Raw genomic sequence first — 19,192 nt, forward strand, 5'->3', positions numbered from 1 at the left:
TGCTGAACATGAATCTCGAGTGACGGTGAAAAAATCAGGATATCGTCAAGATAGACAAAAACAAAGATGTTCAGCATGTCTCTCAGAACATCATTAACTAATGCCTGAAAAACAGCTGGCGCATTGGCGAGACCAAACGGCAGAACCCGGTACTCAAAATGCCCTAACGGAGTGTTAAACGCCGTTTTCCACTCGTCCCCCTCTCTGATGCGCACGAGATGGTAAGCGTTACGAAGGTCCAACTTAGTAAAGCACCTGGCTCCCTGCAGAATCTCGAAGGCTGATGACATAAGGGGAAGCGGATAACGATTCTTAACCGTTATGTCATTCAGCCCTCGATAATCCACGCAGGGGCGCAGAGTACCGTCCTTCTTCTTAACAAAAAGAACCCCGCCCCGGCCGGAGAGGAAGAAGGCACTATGGTACCGGCGTCAAGAGACACAGATAAATAATCCTCGAGAGCCTTACGTTCGGGAGCCGACAGAGAGTATAGTCTACCCCGAGGAGGAGTGGTCCCCGGAAGGAGATCAATACTACAATCATACGACCGGTGAGGAGGAAGGGAGTTGGCTCGGGACCGACTGAAGACCGTGCGCAGATCATGATATTCCTCCGGCACTCCTGTCAAATCGCCAGGTTCCTCCTGAGAAGTGGGGACAGAAGAAATGGGAGGGATGGCAGACATTAAGCACTTCACATGACAAGATACGTTCCAGGATAGGATAGAATTACAAGACCAATTAATAGAAGGATTATGACATACTAGCCAGGGATGACCCAAAACAACAGGTGTGAAAGGTGAACGAAAAATCAAAAAAGAAATAGTCTCACTGTGGTTACCAGATACTGTGAGAGTTAAAGGTAGTGTCTCAAATCTGATACTGGGAAGATGACTACCGTCTAAGGCAAACATGGGCGTAGGCTTGTCTAACTGTCTGAAAGGAATGTTATGTTTCCGAACCCATGCTTCGTCCATGAAACAACCCTCAGCCCCAGAGTCAATCAAGGCACTGCATGTAGCACCCGAACCGGTCCAGCGTAGATGGACCGACATAGTAGTACAGGATCTAGATGAAGAGACCTGAGTAGTGGCGCTCACCAGTAGCCCTCCGCTTACTGATGGGCTCTGGCCTCTTACTGGACATGAATTAACAAAATGTCCATCAAATCCGCAATAGAGGCACAGGCGGTTGGTGATCCTCCGTTCCCTCTCCTTAGTCGAGATGCGAATCCCTCCCAGCTGCATGGGCTCAGTCTCAGAGTCAGAGGAGGGAGATGGTTGCGATGCGGAGCAGGGAAACACCGTTGATGCGAGCTCTCTTCCACGAGCCTGGTGACGAAGATCTACCCGTCGTTCTATGCGGATGGCGAGAGCAATCAAAGAGTCCACACTGGAAGGAACCTCCCGAGAGAGAATCTCATCCTTGACCACTGTGTGGAGTCCCTCCAGAAAACGAGCGAGCAGCGCCGGCTCGTTCCAGTCACTAGAGGCAGCAAGAGTACGAAACTCTATAGAGTAATCCGTTATGGATCGATCACCTTGGCATAGGGAAGCCAGGGCCCTAGAAGCCTCCCCACCAAAAACTGAACGGTCAAAAACCCGAATCATCTCCTCCTTAAAGTTCTGGTAATTGTTAGAACAATCAGCCCTTGCCTCCCAGATAGCTGTGCCCCACTCTCGGGCCCGGCCAGTAAGGAGTGAAATGACGTAAGCAACCCGAGCTCTCTCACTAGAGTATGTGTTGGGTTGGAGAGAGAACACAATATCACACTGGGTGAGAAAGGAGCGGCACTCCGTGGGCTGCCCGGAGTAGCAAGGTGGGTTATTAACCCTAGGTTCCGGAGGCTCGGCAGGCCAGGAAGTAACAGGTGGCACGAGACGAAGACTCTGGAACTGTCCAGAGAGGTCGGAAACCTGAGCGTCCAGGTTCTCCACGGCATGGCGAGCAGCAGACAATTCCTGCTCGTGTCTGCCGAGCATGGCTCCTTGGATCTTGACGGCAGTGTTACGAGCCTCTGTAGTCGCTGGGTCCATTCCTTGGTCGGATCCTTCTGTTATGCAGGTGAATGAGGACCCAAAAGCGACTTGGCGAAAACAGAGTTTTTAATCCAGAAAGAAACTTTACAAAACAAAAAGCATAATACTACTCGTAAAGACGAGAACAGACAGGAGACTTGATCGAGAACTGCAGGTTGCCTCGGGAAGGCACTTGAACCTAGCAGACTCAGACACCTGCTCACCACGCAGCATCTGAGGGAAACACGACACGACAGGGCAAAACATAGACACAGCACGGTGAATTATAGATGAGGATCCGACGGGGCAGGAACGGAAAACAAGGAGAGAAATAGGGACTCTAATCAGGGAAAAGGATCGGGAACAGGTGTGGGAAGACTAAATGATTGATTAGGGGAATAGGAACAGCTGGGAGCAGGAACGGAACGATAGAGAGAAGAGAGAGCGAGAGAGTGAGAGAGGGAGGGGGAGAGAGAGGGATAGAAAGAGGGAAAGAACCTAATAAGACCAGCAGAGGGAAACGAATAGAAGGGGAAGCACGGGGACAAGACATGATAATTAATGACAAAACATGACAGCAATAGGATATGTGAAGAGGTTGAACAATGGCTGAAACAACATTCTGTAGTTGTACAACTACAATGAAACAATCGATTTGTATTCAAGCTTTCACTGTTCCATAATTTCATATCCAGTACAACACTGGTTTATAGAATACCTATCACTTTTATCACCCTGTCGAAAGACATAAGAGCCTACCATTTTATACTTCACACTGCTCAAGACGAGGCTTAATTTGCTGGCTGCCTTATCACATATTACTTGCCATTGGTCTGGAATGATGTCATCCACTGTACAGACCACAGACCCCACCTCCTTACCCCCCCCCCCCCCCCATTTCCTCCAGCCACCTCTGTCTTCCTCTCACGCATAAATCCGAGCGCACATTTACACACGCACAAGCACTGACACTGGTATGGTGTAAGCACTTTTTCTATGTTTCTTTTTTTAAATTAATAATAGATGGTTCGTGTCGATGGTCCTATATTTTTCTATGTACGCTTATACCCGCACCGCACACGGATCCGAAAATATGATAGGTCCTGCAGTGCAAACAAATGTCTGGACAACAACAATGAAAACGTAAGGAATTGTATTACACGGAGAGCATGAAGCTAAAAAGGAATTGTCACTCCTAACGTAAGTAAGTTTATTTTAAACACTTTAGCCAGCTTAGCTTGACGAACAATATGTCATGTCTGATATTATATCACTGATTATTATAGGCTATTGTTGCCACATGATGATCCAGCACTATGGCTATGTGTTACACATTTATATGCATATAAGAAACGCCAGTGCGTTAAAATGCCATCCAAATTAGAACAATGACGTCCTCGAACTAGGATCCCCTTCACTAATACATCGGACACTTACCATTTTTACGCGACACTACGAATCAAGAGTGATTAAATTCACCTTCATTACTTATTAACCGCCTGGCAGTCTTTGCCTAAATATCTACAGTCTTTGCGAAAATACGTTCTATTATTGATCAGGACCAAACATGAGAGTGAAAGTGATACGAGACGATGACGATTCCTTTTCCATGGCCTAATTTCGACTACCAAACCGGGCTATGATGCTGGAGTTGTAGGTCATGCAGACTAAGCTATAAGGCCATAGCCATTATTTATTGCACATTATTATTTACCTAATTCTTTGTTGTTGCATGGTTTTTTAATGAATTATTTACATGATATGCGTTTTCTATATTACAATGTATTATTATCTTGGTTATTTTTATATAGCCCAGGCCTAATCATTCTAGCATAGCCTATATGCGATCAAAGTGCAACCGTAAAACGTCACTCATGGAGATGAGAAGAAACTGCTTCTTATTTCCTGCCTGTGACACTCAGAGACCGAGACGGGACCCTGAGCATAATGATGTCTGACCATGCGCGAAATCATTTCACTCTCATATGATTCCACCTTATTTATGGGATTCCTCTGTTATCAGCAGTCAATTTATTAGTGTTCTTTCAACCATGCCTGTTGTTGTTATTATTATCATCTTCTCTTGCAGGCGCAGCAGGCCTTTATTTGTCCACAGAAAACCGGGATAAATACTATTGTAGGTAGGTCTGTTTGTGAATGTGTAGAGACATGAAGAAAGGTCACCGAAGGCTTCAAATAGAACCTTACAATTTCAGATCATTTCAGCAGTAGATTGATAATAAGACCCCAAAGATACATACAGTGCCTTGTGAATCTCACATGGTCCTCTACTTCAGAGTCTGAGTAATCATCAGGTTACCTCTTTCACCTTTGTGACATGAGGGGACAGAATTTCAACAGTTTCAACATTTTTTTAGCCACTCTTTCTATCATTATAACAATAATCACATACTGGTATAATGGATGGACTTCTTTTGCACATCATAATATTATTATGTAAGCCTAAGTTCTAATATTTCTTTGCCCTTTATCAAGCCTCCAAATTCAGAACCTCTTTTCCAAAATGTATGAAGACCTACTGGCTGCAATTTTAGATAGGGTGACAATAATGTTCAGAATGGGGCTGATGAACAATGATGATAAGGATCTCGAGGCATAGCTTCAAGCATTTTCTTAAGTGTGTTTTTTAGGTTTGAATTGTGTGTTTTTGGTCTGACTGTGCTTAGATAGTATGATTAATACACCGCTACACTGTTTTCATGTACAGTGGGGTCTGAAATTATTGACACCCTTGATAAAGATGACCAGAAATGACTGTATACAATAAACCACTTAAATACTGAGCTATATTGTATGCTAAAGAAATTGGTAAATTATATTATTTTCTACTAATACAGTTGCTCAGAGAAAGAGATTTAGTTTTACAAGTTATCATTTTTTTTCTCAAAACGGTGGGGGTCAAAATGATTGACACCCCTGTTTGTTATCAATACATTTGAAAAATGTGTTGGAGAACCCATTTGAAGGGATTTTAGACCATTCCTCCATACAGAATCCATCCAGATCCTTGATATCCTTCTTCATCTGCGCTTATGGACTGCCCTCTTTCATTCTAACCACAGGTTTTCAATGGTTTTCAAGTTCAGAGTCTGAAATGGCTAATGCAAAATGTTGATTTTGTGGTCAATTAACAATTTCTTTGTGGATTTTGATGTGTGCTTGGGGTTATTGTCTTTCTGGAAGATCCACTGCAGCCAAGTTTCAGCCTCCTGACAGAGGCAACCAGGTTTTAGGCTAAAATATTCTGGTATTGGGTAAAGTTCATTTGACTTTAACAAGGGCCCCAGGACCAGTGAAAGCAAAATAGCCCCATAACATCAAAGATCCACCACTATATTTTACAGTATGTATGGGGTTATTTTCTGCTCATCCATTCTGATTTCAACACCAAACCCACCACTGGTGTGTGCATGGCCAAAGTGCTATATTTCAATGTGATCTGACCAAAGCATCAGTGCCAATGCTGTTTGGCAAACTCCAGGGGCCTCATTCATCAAAGGTGCGTGTGCACAACAAAAGTACTCTAAACCTGGCATGTACCAGTTTTCCCGCAAAGGTTGAAGGTTGGTGTTTATCCATTTCAAACTTGACGGGAAGGTGTGCGTATTTTCACAAATGTCAAACTATGCATGCGCACAACTTCTAGAAGGTCGATCCACTGTATTGCAAGCAAATATGCTTATTGTTTATTTGGGGAAATGGGAGGTGTTTGATGCTTTTATTTATTATAAGTCTAAATCATAATCATATTACAGGACCCCACTGGGCACAGGTGTCAGTTCATCTCATTTGGTTGAGTTGTCAACTAACGTGATTTCAATGTGAAATCTGCTAAACATTTTACCATATCAATGGATTTAAGTTAAAAGTTTGGTGAAAAAAAGACGAAATTCCCTTACGTTGATGACTTTGCAAACCCAATCAGTTTTCCACATTGAGTCAATGTCATCACATTGAATTGACATTGAAATGACGTGGAAACAACATTGATTTAACCAGTTTTTGCCCAATGGGACATGTCTCTCCTTTTCTGACAGAACTGGTTTAAATTATTCATGTAGGCTACCATTTATCAATCGCTCATTCAATTGCCAAGCATGCTCGAAATTAAGTAGCTTTGACTGTATGTGACAGTATGGGTAGGCTACATTATTGCTGTGCGATAGAGCGCAACATCATAGGCTAGCCTATTTCATTTCAGAGCCTATACCAAGGAAGGAGATAGAAGCAAAATCATGTATTGATAAACAAAATATTGAACATCAGTTTGTCTTTTGCATAGAAGTGTGGGCTGTAGCATTTACTTTTAATTTGTTCGAAAGGACAAGCAATCTTTCACAATGTACTACCAGTGTTTGTCACTCATTAGGCAGCATGCATTTATAGTTTGGAAAAGTCACTGCAGAGTTCTGCCCACACATCTACAGAAATGTGATAAAATGTTCCATTGCGCTTTCTTTTAGGAGCTGTCATGGCCCAGTTCCAACATCTCCAAGCCATACAGCAAATGAGGGTGTTTTTGTTCCCATAAAATATTAATTGAGGGCGTTTTCCAGGCGGGGTTTTAGCACAAATATAATATGGCTCTGATTTATCAATGAAAACATGTTCCATCCACATGTTGATAAATCCCAATCATTTGTGGCGCCAGGTACACCAGAATTGAGTAGGAAACAGTTGATAAATGAGGCATCACCCACTGGACACAGACGTCAATTCAACATCTATTCCACATTGGTTGAACGCAATTTCATTGAAATGACATAAAAACAACTTTAATTCAACTAATGTTTGCCCTGTGGGGGGCATTTACATTTGTTGGATGACGTGAAAATATGACAGCATCATGATTGGTCACAAAATCCAAATTTTGCAACGGCCGTCTCCGGACATGAAAACCATTGAAAACCTGTAGTTTTAAATTGAAGATGGCAGTCCATAAGTTCAGATGAAGGATATCAAGGATCTGGAAGTATTCTGTATGGAGAAATGGTCTTCGATCCTTCCAAATGTGTTCTCCAACTCATCAAACATTTGAGAAAAAGTCTCAGTGCCATTATGCTTGCAAGGTGAGCTATTGAAAACAGGGGTGTCAGTAATTTTGACCCCAACTTTTTTGAGAAAAAAAAGTATTACATGTTAAACCAAATCTGTTTCTCTGAGCAATTGTATTATTATATTTGAATTATTTATTTTAAACAGTCTGCTCATCTTTATCAAGGGTGAATATAATGTTGGATATGTGCTGATGAGGTGTTTACAATGTGTGATCAGAGTGATGTTGACTTCCACCATTACAAAACTGGGTCAATGTAACCCCCACCCCCTCCACCACAGGCTACAAAGGCAAGGCTGAAAAAGGAAAAAAGATGAGGATACCATCACCAAGCTCTGTGCGTTGATGTATGCATGTGGAAATGCAAACATGGTGTGCTTTGTCTATGGGTTGGTGTGCTTTGTCTATGGGTTGGTGTGCTTTGTCTATGGATTGGTGTGCGTGTTGCGGGGGTGTGAATACGTCCTCGGTGCCTTTTTGCCATGTTTCTTCCTCCCCTCTAGTCTGCAGTCTACCCTGTCACATCATATTCTGTCTCTTTATATCCCTGTCCTCCCATCTCTCTATTTCTCTCCCAACCTCTCCCTCTATATTTTTCCTCTCTCTCTCTCTCTCTCTCTCTCTCTCTCTCTCTCTCTCTCTCTCTCTCTCTCTCTCTCTCTCTCTCTCTCTCTCTCTCTCTCTCTCTCTCTCTCTCTCTCTCTCTCTCTCTCTCTCTCTCTCTCTCTCTCTCTCTCTCTCTCTCTCTCTCTCTCTCTCTCTCTCTCTCTCTCTCTCTCTCTCTCTCTCTCTCTCTCTCTCTCTCTCTCTCTCTCTCTCTCTCTCTCTCTCTCCCTCTCTCCCTCCCTAACTCTCTCTCTCTCCATTGCCCTGTCCCAGAGAATCTTCTTTAATGCAAAAAAAACGAATGAATGGGTTTTGTCATAGTAAATAGGGGTTAGTAGATGACAAAAGCAAAGTTGTTACTACAAATGAGAATTAGGCATCAATTGACCGCATGTTTTTATTTAAAGGGTAGAAAAAAATTATAATGAAAATAATACAACATCTAAAGCTTTGCCCAGAATTCCCTCTCTCCTCCAGTCTTTATTCAAGTATTTCATGACGAAGTGCTTATTTATAGGTTACGTACATTGATGGTCAGTCAGTGCCTCAGGCAGTTACAGCTGGCTCTCTAGTTTGCTGTGCTATGGCAAAGGGCCTTTTCCAACAGAGAGACATTTGGTTCTACTCCATGTCTCCCACCATCCTTTTGACCTAACTTAAATTTCACCAAAATATTTCACCAAAATGTTCTTAAAACAAATCAAATCATATCAAATGTTATTTGTCACATGCACCGAATACTGACGCAAGCAGTAAAATTACATTTAAAAAACAGATAAAATAAAAACCTTATGGAACAGCGGGGACTGTGAAGCAACACAAACATTGGCACACACACACACACACACACACACACACACACACACACACACACACACACACACACACACACACACACACACACACACACACACACACACACACACACACACACACACACACACACACACACACACACACACACACACACACACACACACACACACACGATAACATACACATGGATTTAGTACTGTAGATATGTGGTAGTGGTGGAGTAGGGGCCTGAGGGCACACAGTGTGTTGTGAAATCGTTGAATGTATTGTAATGTTTTAAAATTGTATAAACTGCCTAAATTTTGCTGGACCCCAGGAAGAGTAGCTGCTGCTTTGGCAGCAGCTAATGGGGATCCATAATAAATACAAATACAAATACAGGTGTAGACCTTACAGTGAAATGCTTACATACAAGCCCTTAACCAACAATGCAATTTTAAGAAAAACAAGTGTTAAGAAAGTATTAACTAAAATAAACTGAAGTAAAAAATAAAATAAATAAATAAATAATGAACCAGTGGTGTCTGCCATGTTTTGGCAAAATCATTAAGGCTGTATTTTGGTCTTTTTGTTTCGATTTAATTCCTGTGTGTTTTTGGTGTATACTTATTCCAATCTAACGGTGACTAACCGAAATATGCTTCACATATTCTTCTGAGTGTTCATCACGGTGGTCGGCAGCAGAAGTCAAGTAACAGTCATGTGTGTGTTCATCTTGAATTCCAACTCTGCAACAATTTCAATTAATAGGCTTTATTATGCATTATCTATACAGGGTTATAAACTGGGGGGTTCCAGCCCTGAATGCTGCTTGGCTGACAGCCGTGGTATATCAGAGCATATACCACGGGTATAACAAAACAGTTATTTTTACTTGTCTAATTATGTTGGTGACCAGTTTATAATAGCAATAAGGCACCTCAGAGGTTTGTTGTATATGGCCAATATACCACGGCTAAGGGCTGTAATCCAGGCACTCCACGTTGTGTCTTGCTATATTGGCCATATACCACACCCCCTCTGGCCTTATTGCAGAAATAACACATGTAAATATCTAGTGTACTAGGTATGTATACACAGACTGTTTAATAGTATTTCCCAAAGTGATGTTTTTTTCAAGCAAAAGTGTCCATAACTCCATACCTAGTCTGTTACGAGGTAGTTACATAGCTTGGTGTAGGACCGATGTGATGTAAATATGTCTCCGAATTCAAAAAATGTGATGATGTTGATGATGATACCACAGTGTTGTGGAAGCTCTGAAAATATAGTTTACCAAGATACCAATTCCTTCACACTGGAAGAAGTTTAGCTACACTACAGCTACCCTTAAGAAACCTATGTATAGTTTACTGAACTAAGGTTACTTTGAAAAAGTAGTTCACTATATCGAAACTACTTTGTGATAAATGATCATATCTAAATCTGAAATGTCATAGACTACAAATTGCAGAACAGATTACTAAGATGTTAACAGAATGTTTAATTTTGACTATTAAAAACAAAAACTATGTTTCAGGTGAGAATTAGGCTGGTTTGATGCTGAAAAAGAAAGTCAATTCTTGCCTACTTCACCCATGTTTTCTTTTCTTTTTGCCAAAAAAGTAGTGTAGTTCCAGTAGTTAGTTACATCGCTGCATGGCAAAAAAGTAATGAACTACTGAAAACACTACCAAGATTTCAATTTAGTTTAATACCACCAAGCTACTGTAAAATGTAGTTAAATTACTAGTTGAATTACATGTAGTTTACTACTCCCCCACACTGTGATACCAAAAGTAATTTTAAAAATCTGTGACCTTAATTGATATTTTATCTGAGTACAATCTTAACATTGTTTCTCTGTTTCTTTCTCCCTCTCTCTCACACACACAGCTTTGTGTAGACCCAGATGCCTCCACTCCCTATTGGCGAGCGCATAGTGGTTATTCAGCGCCCTAAAAACTTGGCCCTACTTGGGTCCTCCCCACAGACCTCACCACAGCCTCACTCCCATATAACAGCCCTCAGCAACAAACCTCTCTCCCGCCCTTCTCATCCCCACCCTCCTCAGTCCCACCCTAATCCTCCCTCCCCGAATTCACTGTCTTTGGAATGCAAGAGCAGATCATCATCCCGTCTGCAGAAAACCAAGGGCAACAAGGCTATCGTGTCAGAGGGTGTCAGACACACCGCTAGCCACTGTCACAGCAACGGGACCGTGACTCTTGGCCCTAGACCCCACCAACACACACACACCATCGACATCAAGTTATCCGTGAACAAAGGAACAAAAGGACAAGGGCACAGCAACACTTTAGGTCGCAGTGGGAGTGTGAAGGTGGGCAAAAAAAGGGTCTCGTTGTGCTTGGTTCCCGGATACGGGGAGAGAAAAGCTGGGGGAACATCAGGGAAGCCTGGAGGAGCAGTGCAGCAACTCCAAAACCACCCACAGAACCAGATCAAGGCCTCACTAGGCAATCGCCATCAGAATCATCTGGCTGTGTCCCCAGGAGGGGTTCTAGAATTTGTCCCAGCCCAGAGACAGCAGTCCAAGTCCAGAAGAGAGAAGGCGCAGGACGCAGCTTCCAAAGTCTGCTCTGCCAGCTTCCCCCCCAGAGGTGCCCGGGAAGTGCCCTGCGTGGGTAACAAAGAGAATTCCAAACTGGGACCTGTCCATGAAAACCCCAACGCCCACAGCCTGCCCCGCCACCACAACTCTGTTCCTGTTCCCCATGCCTCCGTCCTAAACTCCCATTACCCTGCTTCCCCTCCCTCCCACCAACCCTGTGCTTCTACCTCGTTCCAGCAACCCCTCAACAAGCCCCATCCATCCCGTGGCAGGGACCATCGCCCTCAGATCCTCCACGGCCTACCCCTCTCCCCCTGTTCCTCCCGTGGAGGTTTCCCCAGCCCAGACCACACCTGTACCATCGACTTCTCTCATCCCTTCAGCTGTGGCTGCTGGAAGCTGGTCCGCTGCAGGGGGGCCAGGGGACGTTCTGCTGGCTGTCAGGGGGTTGGGGGGAGTCCATCTTCTTCTTTTTCCTGCGCCCACGGCCACGGGGTTGGAGGGGTGAACCACAGAGGGGGCTCAGCAATGGGTTTAAGAACTCTGGGGGGATGTTTGTCCACAGCCTCCACCACCAACACCTCATCCTCCAACAGCACTGTGTCGGACTGCCGGACGGGCTTGCTCAGACCCCTGCGATGTGCCTCCTGCGCCGGGGAGGCTGGTGCCTTTGAGAGTCCTGCTGCATTCCGCAAAAAACTGGTGGGGGGATGCCTGCCCTGTACCCCACTATCCTCCTCAGCCCCGCTGCGAGCCTTACAGAGTTGTGTGAGTGGCTGCAACCCCAAAGCCAGTCAGGGCGGCAGCTCTACCTGCAGTTATTGTAGCAGCGACCCCATAGTGGTGACCTTCAACCCCCACCGGGGCAGAAAGCCCCCCGGGATGGGGAGGGGTATAGTGTCAGGGCACCCCATGGGGGTATTCCCCGCCGATGACGATGATTACAGTGTGCGCACAATCTGGCCCGAGGAGCTGGCGAAGAAGATGACCAGGTCTAAAACTCAACAGAACCACCAGAGCTGTGCCGGGATGGGGATGGGAATGGGGAAGACATGTGCCGGTCAGAATCAGAACAGCAGCAACGGAACCAGCCCTGTTATCCTGGACTGTAAGAACCTGTTGGAGTTCACCCGGAATCAGATAACAGACCACGCTGGCCGCCGCCGGCTTCAGCAGGGCAAGATGGCCGTCCTGGATTTCATTGGGTCTGGGTCTGGGCCTGGGCGAGATCCAGGCCGGGACTCGCTGAAGAGGCTCTGGAAGAAAGGTGGGGAGACAGGGATGGTGGATGGCATGGGGCAGGAAGACGATATGGCATACCCTCGCACCCCCTCCCCCCCGATCCCCCTCTCCCCAATCCCCTTCTTCCTTCTCAACAGCACCGTCAGTTCCCAGCACTCTCCTCAAACCCAAACCAAGACAGAGAGATGCAGAGGGACGGTATTCCCTCCCCTCCGCCCCGTCCCTCCACCTGGTCCTAAACTCAGTCAACAGAGAGCAGGACGAGGAGAACGGCAGAGGTAAGGATGTCATACACACTTTTTTGTTTCAGTCTTTTAGTTTATACTATATGACCAAAAGTATGTGGACACCTGCTCATCAAACATCTCATTCCAAAATCATGGAATGATTTGGTCCCCCCCCCTTTGTTGGTATAATAGCCTCCACTCTTCTGGGAAGACTTTCCATTAGATGTTGGAACATTGCTGCGGGGACTTGCTTCCATTCAGCCACAAGAGCATTTGTGAGATCGGGCACTGATGTTGGGCAATTAGGCCTGACTTGCAGTCGGTGTTCCAATTAATCTCAAAGGTGTTCGAAATGGGTTGAGGTCAGGGCTCTGTGCAGGCCAGTCAAGTTCTTCCACATCGATCTCGACAAACCATTTCTGTATGGATCTCACTTTGTGCATGGGGGAAATGTCATGCTGAAACAGGGAAGGACCTTCCCCAAACTGTTGCCACAAAGTTGGAAGCACAGAATCGTCTAGAATGTGATTGTATGCTGTTGAGTTAATATTTCCCTAAGGGGCCGAGCCCGAACCATGAAAAACATCCCCAGACCATTATTCCTCCTAGTTGGTCCTATGCATTGGGGCAGGTAGCGTTCTCCTGGCATCCGCCAAACCCAGACTTATCTGTCAGACTGCCAGATGGTGAAGCGTGATTCATCACTCCAGCGAACGCATTTCCACTGCTCCGGAGTCCAATGGCGAGCTTTACACCACTCTAGCGGACAGTTGGCATTGCGCATGGTGATCTTCAGCTTGTATGCGGCTGCTCGGCAATGGAAACCCATTTTCTAAATCCCCCGGTGTACAGTTATTGTACTGGTTGCTTGCAAAGGCAGTTTGGAACTCGGTAGTGAGTGTTGCAACCGAGGACAGACGATTTATACGCGCTACATGCTTCAGCTCTCGGCGGTCCCATTCTGTGAGCTTGTGTGGCCTACCACTTCGCAGCTGAATTGTTGTTGCTCCTAGGCGTTTCCACTTCACAATAACAGCACTTACAGTTGACCAGAGCAGCTCTAGCAAGGCAGAAATTTCGACGAACTGACTTGTTGGAAAGGTGGCATCCTATGACAGTGCCACGTTGAAAGTCACTGAGCTATTCAGTAAGGCCATTCTACTGTCAATGTTTTCCTATGGAGATTGCACCTGTCAGCAATGGATCTGGCAGAAATAGCTGAATACACTCATTTGAAGGGGTGTCCACACACTTTTGTACATATAGTGTACTTCTAATGGTTATGGACTGTTGTACATTTTTGACAGAAAGTTATGGACACTTAGAGAGTTTCAGTAAAAGAAATCCCCAATGGATAAACCAGCTTTCATGTCTGACTGCAGAAATTACCATTTGTTTCAGTAAATCTCTTTCCTCCTATTCTCATTACTGTCTCTTTCTTCTACCGTTCCCTGCTTCCCTTTCTTTTAAATCCCCTGCCTATCTCTATTTATATGTTACGGTGTTCTAACATGTTGGTGATTTAAGAGGAACCTGGGGATAATGACTGTTAATTATAGCCTAGGCTCTGGAGAAAAAAGAGACAGAGAAAAGAGAAATGGAGAAGAGCGCTGATAAGACGGGGAGATTAGAATAGCTGAATTAATGTTTTTTTTCCCTACGGGAAATGGTGTCACTGACGCTGAACCCTGTCAGTGGGAGATTAAGCTGCACTCGTTTAAATGATGAAGACCCAAAAAGCTATAATGTATTCTCTATTCTTAATAGTTACTTAACTCCAGCCTCCTCCCACTCCATTACGTGAGTGCAGGATGTGTTGATGGCATACAGCATAGAATGAAGAGAGTAGTTTCAGACATCTTTTCATGTCTGTTCCTTTCCCTCTTCCTGTTCGGAGAATACGTATGAAATTATGTAAGCATTTGAGCAATTCGTCAGAGCTGCATACTTCTTTGCCCTGCGTGTGTAAAGTGAACGCCGATGATACTCATGCTCAAACAAGAACTATAAATGAGATAAATTGTACACTTTCATTGTCTCTCCTTCATTCACACATCTCTTCATAACCCTTCCTGTCTCCAATGCTTGATCCATGTTGGCATGCTTCAGGGTGAATGCATGTCAGCCAGTGATCCAAATCAAATGAAATTGCCCTTTCTAACAGCAATCTCTCACTGTGTTGTGTTGCCCTCTCCTATCCCAGTGCACCTCACTCTGCCGCTCTCCTCCTCGCTCCCGGCTTCCCTGTCAGATGAGAGTGGGATGACCCCTGATGTGGAGAATGCGGTGGTGAGCCCCATCCTGCCCTTCCTTTTCCTGGGCAACGAGAGGGACGCCCAGGACCTGGACCTACTGCTGCGTCTCAACATCGGCTACGTGGTCAACGTCACCACACACCTGCCCCTCTACCACCTCGGCTCCAGCCTGATACACTACAAACGACTGCCGGCTACCGACAACAGCAAGCAGAACCTGCGTCAGTACTTTGAGGAGGTGTTTGAGTTCATTGGTGAGTTGAACAATATTTACTTTCATGTTCTACGGCGCTCTCTATCCCCGTTCTTGTCTTTCAGTCTTTTTCTTTCTGAGCTTAGAATATTTGACACTTGAAGTATTTTAGCAGTGAGATAAGGTAAGGATCATGATGATTCATATGTTAAGTTTTTCCTCTGATCTCGATCTCCTATTTCAAGGTTTTTGACTGGGGAGACAGTTAGGGAGCTATAAATGGATCAAACGGGAAGATGGGAGAACTGGAGAGTCAGATCCAGGAAAAGCTGTGTATTTGATGAATTTCAGCGATCTGATAGCCACCTCTTTTTATCCACAGAGGAGGCACACCAGAGTGGGCGTGGAGTGTTGGTTCACTGTCAAGCAGGCGTGTCCCGCTCGGCAACCATCATCATCGCCTACCTGATGAAGCACACCCTGATGACCATGACGGATGCCTACAAGTACGTGCGGGGCCGTCGTCCTGTGGTGTCTCCTAACCTCAACTTCATGGGTCAGCTACTGGAGTTTGAGAGGGACCTCAATTCCGGGGTCACTCCTCGCATCCTGACCCCCAAACTCAGCGGCCTGGAGACACAGGTCTGAGAGTGGGAGACTGAATAGAGGGACAGAATGGAGGGATGGAGGAAACCCGCATTGGGCGAGCCATAGTTTTGTGAAGGAGAAATGAAAGGTAGAATGATGAAGAAGGGAACGCTGATTAACAGATTGTCCCTATTGGCATAGATGATGAAATGATGATTTGAATAGTGCACTTCTATAGATTATGGGAGAAATTATTTGATTGGTTATTTTATAAATAGTCTCATTTCTGGCCAACCTGATCCTCATCCAATTCCATTTGTAATTTTGACCATTTTTATACAATGCTTAGATATCTGGCAGATAAGGGGGCAGGTAGACTAGCGGTTAAGAGCGTTGGGCCATTAACCGAAAGGTCACCGGTTAGAATCTCAGAGTTGACTCAGTGAAAAATATTCTGATGTTTCCTTGAGCAAGGAGCTTAACCCTTATTTCTCCTGTAAGTCGCACTGGATAAGAGCATCTGCTATATGACTTAAACATGTAAATATTATCTCCCATGATCCACTGTGATCAGATGACTCATTTGATGCTTGTGGTTTATAGCATTACAGATACTAAGGAAGTGCAATGAGTCCTGGCCTGACACAAGGCCATTTACAAAATCAATAATGCATGCAGAACCAGAATAGAAACAACTATAGTGACACCCCACCATTAAACTATGATAACCCTATACATAGCTCCAGAAAGGTCATTCTAATGCATTTTACCCATCAAAATGTTTGGACGTTTAGAATATTGCCTCTCAACTGAAGTGACACAGTCCCAGAGGATAGCTGATCTTGCCATATTGTTGGTTTAGTTCTGTCTTTCCTGTCTGGATTATAAATGTCAGTCTTTTTTTCTTTTTTTTTTACTCTTGTGAGAATTGTTCAATATAGCATTGTGTGACTGGTGGAGGAGTGAGCGGATTTAATTGTGCCAATTCTTAGAGAAATGGGTTGAAATCAGAAACCTACAACACTGTGGATGAAACCAGAGCTGGTGTCAATAGAAGGATGGTAAATAGAAGCAGCAATGATACACAGGCAACGTTTAACAGATTCAGCAGACTGTTACTGAACTGGACTTAGTCATGGATCTATCCATGTTGTCTTTCCAACAGACAATGGTTGGAAAGATATAAGAAGATGAACCCTACACTCTTAGAAAGAAGGATTCCAAAAGGGTTCTTTAGCTGTCTCCCCCCTCCACCCTTTTTGGTTCCAGTTAAACCTTTTTTGGTTCTAGGTAGAACCCTTTTGGGTTCCATGTAGAAACCTTTTTGGTTCTACCCAGAACCAAAAGGGTTCTACCTGCAACCAAAAAGTGTTCTTCAAAGGATTATCCTATGGGGACAGCCGAAGAACCCTTTAAGGTTCCAGATAGCAGGTGTATTTGTAAGAGGGTACATAGGTGTGTGCTTAAATTAAGACAAAACTGCACCAATATATTCTTTGAGTGTTCTCCTCGTTTGTGGAATATTTTGTTTGTACATGTTTACCATTACAGAGTATTTATTTTTATTTCTATGTTTTGTCATTTATTTTGCTTTGTTTGTCACTGCTTAAATTCAACTTAAAAATATATACATTCTATACGTATGTGTTCAAATTTAACATGAATTACAGAGAAGGATGTCAAGACAACAGAGGGAATATGGAAAATACTCTTGGTCATTTCTTGCAATTGTGAAACATACACTAGTAATGAAAATCAGACTTGAAAGATGAAACAGAAAGACAATCCTTGTCAGCGTTTCCATTTCATCCATGGCCTAAATAATTATTGTTTTAATTTTTTTAGTATTTTTAGACCAGTTTATTGATTTATATTGAATTAATTAAATCCAGGGATTGCCAAACTGTGGACTTTTGAGGTCCACAGCCAAACTATTTGGTTGTGTATGAAAATGTAATACAAAGTTCAACAGTCCTAATCTTTAGATAGTATCCATGTTTCAAAGTTCAACAATCCTAATCTTTAGATAGTATCCATGTTTCAAAGTTCAACAGTCCTAATCTTTAGATAGTATCCATGTTTCAAAGTTCAACAGTCCTAATCTTTAGATAGTATCCATGTTTCAAAGTTCAACAGTCCTAATCTTTAGATAGTATCCATGTTTCAAAGTTCAACAATCCTAATCTTTAGATAGTATCCATGTTTCAAAGTTCAACAATCCTAATCTTTAGATAGTATCCATGTTTCAAAGTTCAACAGTCCTAATCTTTAGATAGTATCCATGTTTCAAAGTTCAACAATCCTAATCTTTAGATAGTATCCATGTTTCAAAGTTCAACAGTCCTAATCTTTAGATAGTATCCATGTTTCAAAGTTCAACAATTTAGATAGTATCCATAATCTTTAGATAGTATCCATGTTTCAAAGTTCAACAGTCCTAATCTTTAGATAGTATCCATGTTTCAAAGTTCAACAATCCTAATCTTTAGATAGTATCCATGTTTCAAAGTTCAACAATCCTAATCTTTAGATAGTATCCATGTTTCAAAGTTCAACAGTCCTAATCTTTAGATAGTATCCATGTTTCAAAGTTCAACAGTCCTAATCTTTAGATAGTATCCATGTTTCAAAGTTCAACAGTCCTAATCTTTAGATAGTATCCATGTTTCAAAGTTCAACAGTCCTAATCTTTAGATAGTATCCATGTTTCAAAGTTCAACAGTCCTAATCTTTAGATAGTATCCATGTTTCAAAGTTCAACAGTCCTAATCTTTAGATAGTATCCATGCCTTTATCTGCCTTGTCTGTCTTCCTGTTTATCGGCTCATCTATCTTTATCTATCCATTCATGCATCCATCCTGGTCTTCAGTTCATTTGTTCTTCCTGATCCGTTTATTTCCTCAAGCTGTTTTCAGCTATACCATGTTTCTGTATACCAGGGCTCTCCAACACTGTTCCTAGAGAGATACCCTCCTGTGGGGCTCCAACCCCAGTTGTAACTAACCTGATTCAGCTTATTTTTTATTTATTTGTATTTATTTCATCTTTATTTAACCAGGTAGACAAGTTGAGAACAAGTTCTCATTTACAATTGCGACCTGGCCAAGATAAAGCAAAGCAGTTCGACACATACAACGACACAGAGTTACACATGGAGTAAAACAAACATACAGTCAATAATACAGTAGAAACAAGTCTATATACAATGTGAGCAAATGAGGTGAGATAAGGGAGGAAAGGGCAAAAAAAGGCCAGGGTGGCAAAGTAAATACAATATAGCAAGTAAAACACTGGAATGGTGAATTTGCAGTGGAAGAATGTGCAAAGTAGAAATAAAAATAATGGGGTGCAAAGGAGCAAAATAAATAAATAAAATAAAATAAATACAGTTGGGAAAGAGGTAGTTGTTTGGGCTAAATTATAGGTGGGCTATGTACAGATGCAGTAATCTGTGAGCTGCTCTGACAGCTGGTGCCTTAAGCTAGTGAGGGAGATAAGTGTTTCCAGTTTCAGAGATTTTTGTAGTTCGTTCCAGTCATTGGCAGCAGAGAACTGGAAGGAGAGGCGGCCAAAGAAAGAATTGGTTTTGGGGGTGACCAGAGAGATATACCTGCTGGAA

At 43.3% G+C, this 19,192-nt stretch overlaps 1 protein-coding gene across 4 annotated transcripts; it reads left to right on the forward strand.

Moving 5' to 3' along the window:
- Nucleotides 1-2,957: 2,957 nt before the first annotated feature.
- LOC124006605 (dual specificity protein phosphatase 10-like) lies at nucleotides 2,958-17,262 on the forward strand. 4 transcript variants are annotated; one of them, XM_046316656.1, is made up of 4 exons: nucleotides 2,958-3,221; nucleotides 4,107-4,158; nucleotides 10,392-12,587; nucleotides 14,740-14,934. In XM_046316656.1, the coding sequence occupies exons 3-4, from the start codon at nucleotides 10,408-10,410 to the stop codon at nucleotides 14,789-14,791; spliced, it is 2,232 nt and encodes a 743-aa protein (XP_046172612.1). In that variant the 5' UTR covers nucleotides 2,958-3,221; nucleotides 4,107-4,158; nucleotides 10,392-10,407; the 3' UTR covers nucleotides 14,792-14,934. The 4 variants fall into 4 exon arrangements, with proteins under 4 accessions (XP_046172612.1, XP_046172611.1, XP_046172613.1 ...); XM_046316655.1 differs by having other exon boundaries at nucleotides 2,958-3,217; XM_046316657.1 differs by having other exon boundaries at nucleotides 2,958-3,217; nucleotides 4,107-4,154.
- The last annotated feature ends 1,930 nt before the right edge of the window (nucleotides 17,263-19,192 follow it).

This window comes from Oncorhynchus gorbuscha, linkage group LG20, assembly GCF_021184085.1.
Source record: "Oncorhynchus gorbuscha isolate QuinsamMale2020 ecotype Even-year linkage group LG20, OgorEven_v1.0, whole genome shotgun sequence".
NCBI lineage: Eukaryota > Metazoa > Chordata > Actinopteri > Salmoniformes > Salmonidae > Oncorhynchus > Oncorhynchus gorbuscha.

What these genes read in the sequence shown, in the direction of transcription:
- LOC124006605 (XM_046316656.1), top strand. Translation starts at nt 10,408, where the DNA reads ATGCCTCCACTCCCTATTGGCGAGCGCATAGTGGTTATTCAGCGCCCT. An exon ending in GGACGAGGAGAACGGCAGAG is followed by an intron (nt 12,588 to 14,739) that starts GTAAGGATGTCA and finishes CTCCTATCCCAG; the next exon opens with TGCACCTCACTCTGCCGCTC.